This window comes from Phallusia mammillata, chromosome 5, assembly GCF_965637545.1.
Source record: "Phallusia mammillata chromosome 5, kaPhaMamm4.hap1.1, whole genome shotgun sequence".
NCBI lineage: Eukaryota > Metazoa > Chordata > Ascidiacea > Phlebobranchia > Ascidiidae > Phallusia > Phallusia mammillata.
The window spans coordinates 1,076,236-1,088,760 of NC_137256.1; the positions used below are offsets into that span (position 1 = coordinate 1,076,236).

Sequence of the window (12,525 nt, forward strand, 5' to 3'; positions counted from 1 at the left end):
ATCTCTATGTAGGTTTTTAAGTTTTCTGCAAACACGATTTTTGGTGTGTTTATGCCTTTTCAAAAACTCCTTTCTGCATAAAGGTCGGTTTGACAAAAGCATGCTTTTAATTTTTGAAGCGCTTTTCATCGTGAAAACTGTAGACACTTACGGTACACAATTTATATTAATAGTATTACGTAATAATACAAACAGGAAATACTGCGCATGCGCATGCGATTCCTGATAGTGACGTAACAAACCGGCCATGCCACCTCCCACTGACTTTTATGTTTCATGGAAAACTAAAGCAGAACATATAAAAAACATTTTGATGGCTTGTGTTTTGTTGTTACAATGCATGGCCGACTGTTTGTGTATCGATTGCCTAGTTGTGCAATTCTACGCCTTTGCCAGTACAATTAACGCTTTCCTTATGTCGGCATAATGTCTAAACATATATTGCTTTTCCGGCAGTTTTATGTGATAAACAACCGACGTATAGACGTCCTATACAAGACGCCTTCATCAGGATGATGGCATATCTTAAAACACAATGTTTGTATAAAACAACAAATGTATCGAAACACAGAAAAACAAGAAAAAATCAGGCGTATCAAATAGGACTTCGAAACGTCGGTTATTTATAATAAAACTGCTGGTACGAAACACTTGACTCGACATAACCTATATAGTGTTTTCGGCGTCATTGCTGTTTTGCGACACTGTTCAACAATGGCAGTTGGATAAAGTGGCAATGAATAAATTTTAGACTTGACTTGACTTGCCGACAGAGCAATATTTATTCATTGCTTGTACAACTCAGTCAAAACCGTTCCACTACCAAACAGGCGATATGTTCAACCAAATATTCCACCCAACCGAAAGTAGTTGTTATTAAAACATTGACATACACGTATATAGGTAGTGGTGAGATTCAGCCGGTTCGCACCGGTTGCGAACCGGTTAGCATTACTGGTTACTGTCATGGACTTCTTGTAACAAAACCGGCTAAAAAACATGTCTTTGTGATAGAACCGGCTGACAAAATAATTTAATCCCACAACTGGTTCGCTTATAATTGTTATGAAATGATGGTAGGTAAAGAAACCCAAATGCGATTGCTTTGATTCATTCAGTCTCTGCAGCTCCATACGTTTTAACACTGCGCAGCTATTTCCGGCTTGCTGGGTGTTTTGTCGCAATACTGACAGTATGATTTCTGACAACCATCGAAGCAGAGTTCATTATATTTAACGTTGCGCCGATGAGTCAATTATTGTTTCCACTAAACCAAAGCAACATTGGTTCACGCATCAATGTTATAATGGATCTGTATATTAAATGCCAATTGTACAGTCGATAATGGTTAAACTAAACTTCAACTGTATTAAACACTATTCTGAAATGTGTTTTATATTATTTACCACAAGTTGACCTATGATCAATATTAAAACCGTAAAAGTTTCTTTATGTAGTAAAAACATTCAATTGCCAACCGTTTCAACAATTGCTTGCCAAATACACAAGCGGTTTGGCATTTTATTTTGTGACCAGTTCTTTCATTTCATGTATTGGTATGTCGATGTTTAATTTGGCACAAAGCACTTTATGAGTTGCCCCATATTTCATCAGCAACTTGTAAAAACCCCGGGTTGTTTGCGTTTAAGCTTCACGCAAAAATCGATCGTCAATCGTTTTCAAGCAAATGCTGCTGACGTGGCAGAGAGTGCGCACTGCGCATGCGCTGGAGGTCATTCAAGGTCGTAGTTATCGAGGAAAGGAATACATCGCACGTGCTTGACACATGCATAACTTCCAAGCGGTCGGGCTTCCTGACAAATTTCATGCAGCTGTTGATTGTATCTATTAAAACTTTATTCAACATTGTAAAATCCGGTTGACAACTTTGAAAACGTTTTAATCTTTACGTTAAACAAATAATCATAAATGTTCGAAACAAATGCTTCTCGATTTTGCAGCAGAACTCAAATGTGCAAAGTCATGTGGGTAAACAGGACAAGAAAAATGGCGTTTTGATCTCGTCTAAAAACATATATGTTATTTTTTATTACAACTTTAATCAAGGCTCCAATTTCGGTTGCTTTGTTTTTATCTGTTTGGTGAAACAATTAAAATAACATAGAAAAATCAATTGCTTTTGACCGAAAAATTCGACAAAAAATTTGTTTGTTTTAAATTAAACTGAACTTTAAACAACAAATTATATTTTTCGTAAACTAAAAATTTTACGAAATTTGGCAACAAAAAGCTTTAAAAATAAATAAAACTGATCAAAACCGTTTCAGAACACATCATTCCCAAAGCCACTGCGTCATGTAATTTGTGTTTAAGGCAGCAACTATACTAAAACCATCATTTATTTGTTATTTTCACAAACTCTGGTGTGTTTTTGCATTTCCAATAGTTGACGAGGAACTGTTCTAAATTGGATTCATTCCTCGAGTTCAACGGACCGTGACCGCACACAAAGGCCTCAGTGACGGAGTTTAAGAAGTTTCTCTTTGTGACGTCATAAAGGCGTTACTGTGACGAACAAATTAGTTTAGAACGAAACGTTTGTTACCTTATTGTAAAGCAAATTTGTTGCAGAAATGGAAAACAGCGTAAGTTTATTTTCAGTTTGTGAAAACAAAGTAAAATCGATAAAAAAGAGTTTCAAGTAACAAAAGTTGTCAAATTTAGGAAGAAAAGAAATAGAAAAATTGTTTAATTCTTTTTGTTATTACTAAAAACAAAATTTTGCTTTAAAGCGATGAAATCAGCGGTGATATTTTCGAACAAAACAAGTTCTAAATCTTAAAACTTGTACGATTATTCGACGAAACCAAATAACAGGGATTTTTGGAAATAAACTTGGGTTTAAATGCACTTTACGGTTCATTGCAGGTTTTACCAACCTGAAAGTTATTCGAAAAACAAGTATTAAATTCAAAAAACCCACCGCACAAAAGCTTGCCGTCCGCCTGCCTCCACAATTGACGAGTTTGCCTTTTTCCTTTTCCCACTCCCGCCGCCCACCAGCTCCTCGCTTTCTTTCTTTTATTATCTCGTTTCCTCGCCGGTGAGCAGTTGCGCCGTGAACATAATGTCACCACTCAATTTAACTTGTGTGTACTCAACCGATGCTTGTACGGTCTCTATCACATCACAACGGCAACTTGTAACGTCACAAATAAGGTGAGTGACGTTGTTTTCCATTGCTTACAATGGTCAAGTCAATTTGCAAGAAGATTGTTTAAATAACGTTGTCAGTTTTTTGAAAAGCGCTTCGAAATTATAAGGTTTGATAAATGCTTGAAAAAGAAAAGAATTTTTCTATTAAAGCTGTTTTTAAAGGTACAAATCTAAAGTAGAATTAATGTGTTAATAGTTTTTCTTTTAAATGGTACAATTTTTACTTCAGTTTCAAATTTATTGTTGCTTTTAGGTAAATGTTGTTTTGTTTTTTCAAAAAAACTTTGCCTTTTTATTAAGCAGGTTGTTTTTAAGATGAAAATTTAAACAAAAAATACTTCGTGCGCTTTTCTTTTGTAAATTCGTTGCCGGTTTAAGCAAACAGATAAAAATAATGTAACGAAATAATAAAACAGAATCGGTTTGGAGGGATCTGGGCCTGACATTGCGCGCCGTGCATGCACACACACTAGCTTTTGAACGGAAACGTGCCGCGTGCGCAGTGTGTGTGCCGAGTTTTGCCCTTCTGCTCCTAGTTGCTGATTTGTGTAAAACCGACTCTGCTCGTATTGTGTGTGTGTGTTTTTGTGTGTGTGTTTTTGCGTGTGTGTTTTTGCGTGTGTGCGTTCTGTTTGTGTAATCTGATATAGGGGTTCTGTTTGCAAAAGCTCAAATAGCGAATTCACTAATTTTCTTTTTTGTTCAGTTTTTTAGATGTTGAATAAAGAGGGAAAGGAAAGGCATTTTGTTTTTGACTTTTGTTCAAAACTTTCCAGAGTTTTTTTAGTTTAGAAATTTAAATTTTTACTAAACTAACTTTTCAAAAGTCTTTAGTATAATATAACTAGTTTTGCAGGTTAAAGTTTTTATTAAAGCTAATAATTTGCTTTTGAATGTTCGCATAATTTGTTTTTAGTTGCTTGAATTTTTTATTGTTTTAAGCATTTTGTAGGTTTTTGAACATATTAAACTTTTTTAATGTGACAACCGTTGTAAATTGTGACGTTACAATGACTAAAACATTTAGGAATGTGAGCATTGTTAAAAATAGATTTGTTGGTTTTTCTTACTTTTTTGATTATTAATGTTTTAGAACTTTTTTTGGTCGTTTCTCGTGCCTGTTTTTTTCTCCACGCTGTGCTAGGCGCCATATTCGGCTGTAGGCGCGCGAAACGAACAGACTGAAACCACGTGATCAACTTCCTCACTTATTCTTGCGCCCCACTGAATGCGGCTGTTTCATTGTCACCTCACAATGCCCGTTTGCGTCGCAAGAACGAACGACTGCAGAAGCTGGTCTACAGGCTTTGGTAGAGTGTCAGTTTAAACTATGCTTGCGTTTTAAGGAAACAAGTAAACCTTCTTCTAGTTTCGATTCATGGATTCTAGCTACAAAGACAAAGCCCTGATAGAGCATTTTTATCGCAAGAAAGATGTAACGGCAACTTTTGTTTGAATAAAAAATCACTTTGGTGATCGGCTTTGCAAATTTTCTTTCAAAAACAGAGTAATTTTGTTGAAACTTGATTTTATAAAAGCAGATAATACTCGTTAAATGCAAAAGACCGAAAGTAAATGTTTTGGGCATTGTGGGTGTTTGCAGTGCCCATTTTTTAAAACCGTAGTATATATTCGGGAGGCAACTGGGGGGTCTTTGTGCACCCCCAAGCCGAAACTATCCACTTGTAGCTTTAGCGGGGAGAAGTAAAGGTTAATAAAACAAACGGGGGGTACATTTGCACCCCTAACCCCCTTTGTACGACGAAGAACGCTTTGTTGTTTCCGTGTTAATAATTAACTGATGTCACAGCGCAGTCAGTTCAAACAGAATGTTAGATTTGTGACCGAAAGCTTATTTGAAGAGGTTTTCTATCTTGAACATAAACGCAATGTTGAATTTGAGCTTTCGGGGAAATTATGTAAAACTGACTTTATCATGCTTGGATGTTTAAAGCGTGTTCGTGAGCGAGCTTCGCGCAGTCAATCGAACTTTTATTAGTTTTAGGAAATTTATCGCTGGTATAGAATAGATAAAGTTGCAAAGACTGATCGCGCAAGCTGCTAAACATAGATTCCTTCAATCTTAAAAAAGATTGCGGTTTTTCGGGTGATTTCACCTTCGTGGTTTTTTCGGAACAATTTACTGGAATTTTACAAGTTGGGCGTCAGAATGTTTCAACCGCTTGTCTGTTAATGTCAAGGCGAAGTTCTAAGTGGCTTCAAGTATTCGACTCGTCTGTTGCGCAAAACTCGTAAAATCTGAGATATTTAGCTGCACGAAGCTCGTTGGGCAACCAGATTTAGGCGCCAATGCAGCACATTTACCCAAATAGCAATTAATAAATAATAATTAGTTCCTTTTTCTAAATTGACACGTTTTTGCTTTAATAGTTGTTGTTGTTTTTGTATTTCCGCAGTTAGTTTACCTCTTTTGACATAAACTGTTCTGTTGATTTTGATATAACTTTTACAGATGGTAGATACAGGCATGATAGCCTTAGTGGTTACCCCGTTAGTTTCGTGAAACTTTCAACCGCAATTCATGGTTCTGCGCTCCGAAGTTGAGAACATGTATGCCTGAATACACTCATACTGAAGAATTGCAACTAAAATGTCAAATTAACACTGAATGAGTCAGTGTGAAGCAAAGCCTGCAATTGAGACCGTCATTTGACTCATTTATTAAACCGCTAATCCCACTGCATGATCGTAACGTAATATTACTTTAAACGGCTCCGTACATATAAGCTCATCTCATCGCAGCTTATTGCCCAAAGCCGGAAATTTTGCTTGTCTACGTCACAATTTATTCGGGATTGTTACGTATGAATGTAAATGCAAATAGGGTGTGTGTTTTTTCGATTGTGGTTTTTCTTACACTTGCGAGTTTCGATAAGGATAAAAATAATCACGATTTTTGACCCAAACTTGTCTAGAAAAGCAAGTGTTGCGAGTTTTTTCTTGGCTTTCGAAGCATTTGGGTTCTTGAAAAATGTTGTTTTTAAAGCAAGTTCTTTTTATAATGCAGATTTTTTGAAGTCTCTTTTTAGATACTGGTATATGTATACTGTGTATTTTTACGTTAATCAGAACGGTTGATTAGGATAATTTCAAGCTATAGTTTAGTACAGTTAGCCGAAAATATGTTTTACAATCGTTTTTTGTTGTGACTACGTTAAAAGTTTTTGTTACGTAACTTTCTCGAATTCGTATTTTAAATGTAGAGACAATGTTGAAATCATTTTAACCGATGTAAGAAAAAAGTGCGGTTGAGTGCATTAAACTCGGTCGGAACCAGCTTTACTGCAGAGCTGCTCTTATATCGACATCGTACCCTAATGTTTCAAAACCTGATGTATTTTAATAAAAACCAAATTGCCAGCGATGTAGAATAAAACTTTGCCAGCGATATGTTAAACAAAATGAATACGCTTTATTCTACATCGCTGGCAATTTGGTTTTTATTAAAGCTACTATTTAAATCGCGTCTTGAGTACCTAAATGATGTATTTGTTTTGCAGAAATATTGCTGTAAAAGTTAAATATGTCAGCCGACAATTCAACGATTGAGGCGACGGAAAAATTAAAAGTTGACGACGTAACGAAACTCGTAGATGCTGTAAGTATTCTGTTATTGCAGGGAATCCTAAAATCGCGATCGATCAACGATCTTTGTGACGTAAGCAAAGACCTTTGTGAGTCATTGTTCGATCGCGATATCAATGTTCCAAAACGAAAATAAAGTGAATGCAACAAATAGTTTTGCGTCGTCTTGTCCGTTTTTATGAATTGTTCAGTTAATATTCAAAACTTTCCGTTTCAATTTTAAAATTTCAACACAACTTGTTTGATTTCTTGTCGAACATAAAATTTGGACAAAAGCATCAACCATGAATTATTTACTACAGCCACCAGCCGCCCCAAGCGAACGTCCACAAGCTCCTTCCCCCACAATTACTACTAATGACGTCACAAAGCCAACTGATGACGTCACAAAGCTATCTGATGACGTCACAAAGGATGATGTCGTCACCGAGGCGATAAAGGAACCCGGCGGGGCAATGGAGGGGTTGGAATGGACGGACGGGGTTGGGGTTTTACCCGGGTCAGATCTCAAGGTAATTCCCCCTTTCGTGCGTAACGATTTAGTTTATGGCACAGTGGTTCTTAACCTGGGTTCGATCGAACCCCAGGGGTTCGGTAACTCAGTTTCAGGGCTTCGACGAAAGTTTTTGAAGCACAAATACTCGGCAAACGTTTTAATCAAACTATAGGGGTATATAGTGGCTAAAAATAGCATTCTTTATTGCTAAATTGCAAAACATTGGAAGGTTGTAAGTAGGTTATATTTGACGTAACAAAGAACACTATGCGCATTGTTCTTAAGCAGCAAAACAACAAATCTTTGTTGGCAGCAAAAGCGAATGGTCAAAAGCGAAAAAAAATAAGAATGTCATAGAGGTTCGGCCGTGATGAAAAAGGTTAAGAACCACTGGTTTTTGACGTCATAATGTTGATGTCAATTGTTTTCAGTTCCGCATGACCGAAGACGGCGAGTTGGAAATGATCACAGAAAAACTGTCGGAGAGTGACGAATCACCGGCCCATGACGTCACACGCGATGACGTCAGCAACGATAGTCTTCAAGAAGATGAGAGAACGGTAAGTGGATGAGAGGGAAGTTTGTGGAATTGCTTGCGGCGATTTTAAGGATACCCTCTGTGTGCTGAAATCAGAGTTGTAAACGGGCCTGAAAATGGAGCCCAAACCCGAATCGTGTTTGAGATCCCGTTTAGACCCGAAAGTTTGATTGACAGGCCTATACATTGAAGCCTCGGGAGAGACCAAGATAACAAACACAGTAGACCAGTAGTTCTCAAACTTTTTAAGCATGCGGCGCACTAAAGAACTCAAATTTGCCTCCGCGGCACACCTTGCAGATAAACATAAACACACAAAAGTTGTTCTAGGAATGTTAATTTCAACTTTATTGTGGTGTGTAAAGATACTTTTTAATATCATAGCAAACATATGAGCTTTGAAACGTTGTCATGCACACTCGTATTTCGTCATGAAGTCCTAAAACACTGAACAAGGCGTTTTAGGGCTGTTTTTAGGGGGAGAAACCTAAGCCCGAAACCCGAACGCGACTCGAAAAGCCTGGTCCGACTTGAATATGAATGGCCCTGTTGCGGCCTATTTACCTCATTAATTATCTAATATCTCGTACGAATAGATGTTTGTTCTAATTCACTTAAATAAGCTTGTTTCGTTATTTGGCAATAGGAACTCCGATCCTTGATGACGTAACAGGCAGTTCGTGTGCCAACTTGATCTGACGTAAATTAATTTTTTTTCACGAAATGTCGTGTTACATTATAAATTATGTGAATGAAACAGCCCTGTTGGGGGCTTTCCAACAATAAAGGGGGCGCTTGAATATGTCTGTAAGTTCGAAGAGAATAAAGGACAAGAAAAATGTGGTCTTATATTCGATAAAAATAAGCAATTAAAAAAACATATTTTTTTGTTATTTTGTCTATAAACGGGTATTTTTGATCATATCATTACTGCCAAAGTACTGGTGTATATAGAATACATCCACAACCTGCACTGATGATGAAAACAGGGATTGTTGAAACGTCTGGATGATGTATTCTTTATACACAAGTTCTATGGCAGTTATGTTCATGATTCAAAACCTTTCAAGTGTTCCTGGGTAATTTGAAACCCTCAAGTTGCTGGGGTAGTGGTACAGAAAATAGTTTGAGAAGCGCTGGGCTAAAGGCGTGTTTAACCTTTCGTTTCTGACACAAAAATTTTACCAAATAAGGTAACCTCGATTGTTTACGTCATACAGGTTGATAGTGACGTCAATGGAGGAAAACTGGGACTGACTGAAGTAAAACAGGAAGATGAAATGGAGATTGGTAAGTAGAAATTGTCGAGCAATTGTATTTGAGTCAGAGTTGTAAACTGGCCTGAAATTGGAGTCCAAACCCGAATCGTTTTTGAGAAGCCCGTTTAAGCCCGAAAGTTTGATTGACATGCCTGTATATTAAAGCCCCAGGAAAGACAAGACAACAAACACAATAGACAATTGGTTTTAAAGAAAGCGTTTTAGGGCTGTTTGACAATTAAGTCAGGCCCAGCAACTGGCTGTTTAGTTAGTTATTTTTTTGTTTTTAAATCCTGACACAGAGTGTAAAGTCAGGACCGAATCAAGCCCGTTTTTTTGATGAAACCTAAGCCCGAAAAGCCCGGTCCGACTTGCAACTTTGATTTAAGTTTCTCGGACAAATATCGCTTGCTTTCCAAGTAAATGTTTCTGAAAGATAAATATACGAGTACTGCACTTTCCCAGCTGGTTTTGGTTTCGACAAATAAATATCAAACTTGTCTCAAGCATCTAAAACAGAATACAATCTCTCAAAAGGAATATAGTGTTGGTGCCAGGCATAGTTCATAAACTTTCTAATTTGTTCAAACGGCAAATATAAACGAGACATATACGACGACGTCCTACGGGGCGTCAGGTAATGTCATCTACCCAACACACTTATTCTTATAACACTGAACAAAAAGAAAGTTTCAAATAATTTTGTTGTTGCAGGAGAATCTGATGAGATGTTGGATTCGTTTTACGGTGAAATCCAACGCTCGTTCACTGGCGCACCGAAATACGACAGCACTTGTCTGTTTTGCGGCCGCGTCGGTGATTCTAGAACATTCTGCGGACGGTTCTGCAGCAAACAATGCATCGCGAAGAACGCCGGGCGTCACAAACGACATCTGAAAAACCACCACGTCATAAAACCCGGGAAAGTACCCGAACGTAAGCGGTTGACGTCATACGAAGGGGAATTCCCTGCGGAATCGGGACGTCAAAAAGATTCGGGAGATCTTAAAATCAAGATCCGGCTCCCGTCCACTGGAGGAAGCAACGAGAAGCGACGCAAAGCTTCGATCATCAGCGATGACGTGGCAAACAGCGGTGGAGGTCAACCGAAACGACGTCACGTAGGCATGGCGACGGGTGTGATGTCACAGGTTGCGCGGAAAGACGCGAACCGACGTCGATTTATGTGGAACGAACACCTGGAGAGGGAGAAGGCTCAGGGCGCTCCGGGTAGCGTGTTTCGGATCCTACACAATCGAGGTCCCTACCCGGAATCGGAGAACCGGTTCAGGGTCGGTCAGCTACTCGAAGCAGTGGATCCGAATCATCAGTCCATGATCTGCCTCGTGTCGGTGGTGTCAATGTGTGGACATCGACTCCGCTTGCACTTTGAAGGGTACCCCAGCTGCTTTAACTTTTGGGTCAACGCCGACTCTCCCTTCATATTTCCCTGCGGCTTCTGCGAGCGGACAGGCCGCACACTAGCGCCACCGTGTGGATACGATGCACAAGGGTTCCGCTGGAGGGCGTACACGGACGAGATGGGATTGCATCCGGCCCCCGGCGACAACTTTGTCGCGACTGAAATAAAAAACAAGACAAAGTTTGAGGTAAACGACAAACTGGAGGCAGTGGACCGCAAGCACCCGACGTTGACTTGCGTTGCCACGGTGATTGACATCATAGGCGATTATATATTGATCCATTTCGACGGATGGGACTCGGATTATGATTACTGGGCGATTTCGACATCGAATTATGTGAGGCCGATCGGATGGTGCAAGGAAAACGAGAAGGAGCTCTCCCCGCCATTAGGGTTCGCAGAGGGCGAGGTTTTCGACTGGAAGACTTATCTGCGCGACCACAAAGCTGCCGAGTCCGATGCCTTTGTGTGTAATCCCCACGGGTTTTCCCCGGGTATGAGAGTAGAGGTTGTCGATCAGCGGAACCCTGTGCTGCTTCGAGTGGCCACTGTTGCAGAGGTGGACGACTACAGAGTGAAGATCCACTTTGATGGTTGGAGCGACATGTATGATGACTGGCTGGATGCTGATTCTTCTGATCTTCATCCCCCGGGATGGGCAAGCCGCACGAATCATCCTCTGCAGCCTCCGCTTCGACCGGAACAGCTCGTCCTAAACTCGGAGCAGACTGGGTGTCCAATTCCGGGGTGCAACGGAATAGGTCACGTGAGACAGGATAAATATGTTTCTCATCACAGCGAGTTCGGATGTCCCTACTCTCCACAGAACCTGGGTCGAGATCCGTTACCCGATAGATTAAATTTCACGGCTGAGAACCGGAGCGAGGAACCGGAGCCTCGAACCGAATTCCAGGCTGACAGGAAAACCAATAAAGGTTTTGCTTTTCCGAAGCGAAAACGAGGAAGACCGAGAATTAATTCTAAATTACCGGAGCGACGTATATCAAAGGAAGCGACGTACATCAAGGGAGAAAGCGAGCGAAGTGACGGGAAACAGAGTCGCAAAATCCCGCAGAAATATCGTCTCCGTCCCGCCAGGATGACCAGCTACTCTGAGGCACCGTTGTATAGGTCAGGTCTGTCTATAAACCAAAGCAAAAACGATGAGACGCCCAACTACTGGCATCAGCATGTTAGATTGTTGCCTGGTGTAGACGGAACGAAAGCAAGTCAAGTTACCAATTGGAGCACCTCCGAAGTTTCAGAGTTTGTTAAAAAACTGACTGGCAAATCGAACTACGGGGATATATTCGTGTCACAGGAGATAGATGGAGAGGCTTTGCTAATGTTGACACAAACCGACATCTCTTCTGTGCTGAAACTCAAGCTTGGACCAAGTGTGAAAATTTACAACGCGATTCTAATGTTTAAAGTGGCGGATAAATTGCGAAACTGACTCTGATGTTTTGTTTGGAGTTTGCTTTTAAGCTTTTTGTGTTTATTGTGTTCCACTAATGTGCTTCATTGACTTTTCTTCAATTCGTTTCGTTTTCTGTGAACTGTAGAAGTGCTTTTCGCTTTATTCGTTTGAATTCAAAAGGGAAAAAGAATTGGCTTCAAAAGTTAGAAATCGCAGGTTTTAATGTATGGTTTAAAAAAATAACTGACCACTACTAGGAAATGCAATATTCAGCAGAATAATGGCCCGTAGACAGGATCATATGGAAGAGCACGGCCTTGAATCAGATTGTTCAACCCTGGTTGCATAGGTTGAACCTGTCTACATCCGATATAAACTGACATGTGCAATATATACAGGATCATGTGGTGTATGTGAATTAACTTAAAGTTAATTAGGCTACACATACTCTGTCTGTGTGGCCTATGGTTGTCGCGCCACGTTAGAAAGGTCTTGGTTTAAGGGTTCGAATCCCACCCTCTTGATGTAAGGTCGGTCATCTGGCACTATATTGGCTTGCTATAATCCAGCGGTTCCCAAACTGGGGTCCGCGGTCCTTTAGGGGTC

At 39.8% G+C, this 12,525-nt stretch overlaps 1 protein-coding gene across 1 annotated transcript; it reads left to right on the forward strand.

The window, feature by feature from the left end:
* Positions 1 to 3,096: 3,096 nt before the first annotated feature.
* LOC145229390 (lethal(3)malignant brain tumor-like protein 4) lies at positions 3,097 to 12,109 on the forward strand. Its single transcript, XM_080094720.1, has 6 exons — positions 3,097 to 3,180; positions 6,699 to 6,796; positions 7,086 to 7,295; positions 7,711 to 7,839; positions 9,038 to 9,107; positions 9,791 to 12,109. Exons 2-6 carry the CDS (start codon positions 6,722 to 6,724, stop codon positions 11,953 to 11,955), a joined length of 2,649 nt encoding a protein of 882 aa, XP_079950846.1. The 5' UTR covers positions 3,097 to 3,180; positions 6,699 to 6,721; the 3' UTR covers positions 11,956 to 12,109.
* Positions 12,110 to 12,525: the final 416 nt, after the last annotated feature.